The following is a 2921-nucleotide window of genomic DNA, read 5'->3' on the forward strand; positions in this document are numbered from 1 at the left end:
CGCGGGGGGGGGGGGGGTCTATGTGGGGGCAGGTAGTCAGACCTCCTAGTGTGTGGACCCCCAGTTCAGGGCCAGACTAGGCGGAGGTACAGCCTCTCCCTCTGGACCCTTCCAGGCAGCCAGCTGGGCTCTTGTAGGGAGGGAGGAGGGGGAACTCCAGAGTCTTGATTAGAACCATGTGGCGCAGCTTGGGGTGAGGGGAGCCGCCCCACCTCTGGGCCAGCTGCCCCACCTCCCAGCAATTAGTGTCGCGCTCCACGCTCTGAACTCACTGCCTGTCTCCTGCCTTTCTGTCTCTGGGCCTGTCACCTGCTGCCACACAAGGCTCTCTCTTCCCTCCCCTGCCCTATGTCCAAGGGGTGCTGGGGAAGACAAGGAGTCCCCAGGTGAAGCATGGTTCCTCTCTAGGAAAGGCTGCCTCAGACTAAACAAAGGCTTTGAGCCCTACCCCTGCCTCACACATGTCCTTCTCCAGTGGGGCTGGGGGAGGGGGGCCCTGGCCTTGGCTCTGCAAGGACTGATGGAGAATCTCCTGGCCCCAGGCCTGGGCCCAGCCACCAACCCCATACCCTGATTGTACCAGGTGCCCTGCCCTCTCTTTTCCGCAGGCTCCAGCCCAGAGCGATCCCCAGTGCCCAGCCCACCCGGCTCCCCAAGGACCCAGGAAAGCTGCGGCATTGCCCCCCTCACTCCCTCACAGTCTCCAGTAAGCCTGGGCAGGAATCGGGGTGGTGGGTGGCCTGGGTGGTACAGAGAGGGGTCATGCCAGGCAGAGCCTGGCCTGGAAGGAGGAGGGGGAAGGGGCGACCATGCTCTCTGCCTGCACACTCCAGCCATGCAGGTGGCCTTGGGCTGTAGGGGTGACAATTCCACTGAAAAGATGAACCGCATATAACTAATCAACTCCTAAACCCCCTGCCACAGGAGGACACCCAGGGGCCACTGAGGCTGCCCTGGCTGGAATAGGTGTTCCTGAGCATGTGGCTTTTTGAGATCCTCAGAGCACTGGGACTTACCAGTGCGGCTTCCCATTCAGTCAACCACAGCCACATCTTGCTTGAATATCTTTTGTTTTGTTTTGATTTTTGTGACCGGGTGTGTAAACTTGCAAGAGACAGAAAGAGACATGGAGTGGGGAGTGAGAAAGACCCGCCCCGGGGGGGGTGGGGCAAGGAAATCCCTCCTCCTCCATTATCTTGGGATTTGGGGCGTGTATACATGTGCACCTGGCATGTTTTTTAAACCACCAGTCTGGGCCTTGAACCATGTAGTTGGCCATGTGGGACCCAGTTGCCTTAACCTCCACACCATCTACTACTGGTTCCCCCACAGTCCTATCTTTTTTTTAATCAATTTATTTATTTAGAGAGGTTTTTGCCTTAGGGCATATGCACTCACTGGAGAGAGAGACAGTGAGATGGGCTTTCTGAGCAGTTGGCATGTCCAGGGCTCCACTGGAGTCTGCAAGGAAGGGAGCCCAGACCGGGAGGCATAAGTGGGGGGACAGGGCTGAAGCACAGCATGGGGAGGGGCCCCCAAGTACAGGGAGCTGGCCTTGCTGGCTGCTCGCTAACTAGGTCTTGCATTTGCAGAAGCCAGAGGTCCGAGCCGCCCAGAAGGCCTCCTTCTCCGTGGTGGTGGCCATCGACTTTGGCACCACCTCCAGTGGCTATGCCTTCAGCTTTGCCAGTGACCCCGAGGCCATCCACATGATGAGGTAAGGGCATGGGGCTGGGAGACCGACTTGGGTGGGAGGTCCTCACACCCTGATGGGCCTTCTCCCAGAAGCAGTCACTGATAAGTCTCCCTAAGCACCTTCTACCCCTAGTCTGGGGCTCCCCACTGGGTTGAAAGGTTGTAGGTTGGGCCTCAGGCCTGACCCACCCTCAGCTGATACTTCTACAGGAAATGTCAGGCTTTACTTTTAATTTTTTGATTTTTATTGAGATACAACAAACATACACTAGGGACTAGCTAGTGGCATGGTGGTTAAGACACTGGGCTCCCACATTGCCAACTCCCACAGTGTCAAGTCCCAGACCTGGTGGCTTGCTTTCTCACCTTCTCTCTCTCCCTCTGTTAAGCACATGTGCCCTATAGCAAAGTAAAATAATAATAAATTAAATTTTAAAAATACAGATGCAGAGAACCAGCAGTTAGTGTAATGGCTATGTTGCTGGATTCCCACGTAGTTGACCATGGTTCTCGTCCCAGACCCAGTGGCTTAGAACTCATGCCGGGTGCGTGTGCGTGTGTGCCCAAGATCCCGAGAGGAGAATGGAGGAGAAGGGACTGCAGTGTGACCATCCCCCCTGGGGGGTGATTTCTCGCTTTCTGTCTCTATGTCTCTCTCTGTCTGTCTGGCGAGCGCACGCGCCCTATAGCAAAAACCTCTCAAAAAAAAAATACAGATGTAGATCTTGTTCTAAGCTTATACACAAACATACACGTGTATGCACATATGCGTTTTTTTCTAGAGAGAAATTTTTGCTATAGGGCATGTGTACTCACCAGAGAGACAGAGAGATAGAAAGCAAGAAATCACTTCCCAGGGGGAATGGCCACACCACAATCCCTTCTCCTCCATTCTCCTCTCGGGAGAATGCACGCAAGCACATGCGCCCAGCAAGAGGTTTAAGCCGTCAGGTCCAGGACTCAATTCACAGCTGACAACGAACCGTTATGACATTTGCTGGTCCCCATGTATGTGTAAAAATGGAGGGGCTGACCCTGTAGCCTAGTGGTAAGAGAACTGGATCCCACGTGACTGACTGCAGTTCAAATTCTGACCCCCAACAGCTTGAAAAACACATGGCAAGTGTGTGCATGCCCCACATCCCAAAGGGATGGAGGAATGTAAGAGAAGGGATTGTGGTGGGACCATGCCCCATTTCAGGGGGTGCTTTCTGCCTCTCCCTGTC

At 54.8% G+C, this 2921-nt stretch overlaps 1 protein-coding gene across 1 annotated transcript in view; it reads left to right on the forward strand.

The window, feature by feature from the left end:
* Positions 1-2921, forward strand: part of HSPA12B (heat shock protein family A (Hsp70) member 12B) — a 20000-nt gene that overhangs the window by 3261 nt on the left and 13818 nt on the right. The window contains exon 3 of the mRNA XM_027766450.1: positions 1593-1717. Coding sequence (XP_027622251.1) covers positions 1593-1717 — 125 coding nt within the window. The remainder of the gene's footprint in view (positions 1-1592; positions 1718-2921) is intronic.

This window comes from Tupaia chinensis, unplaced genomic scaffold (genome assembly GCF_000334495.1).
Source record: "Tupaia chinensis unplaced genomic scaffold, TupChi_1.0 Scaffold143574_1, whole genome shotgun sequence".
Taxonomy (NCBI): Eukaryota; Metazoa; Chordata; class Mammalia; order Scandentia; family Tupaiidae; genus Tupaia; species Tupaia belangeri.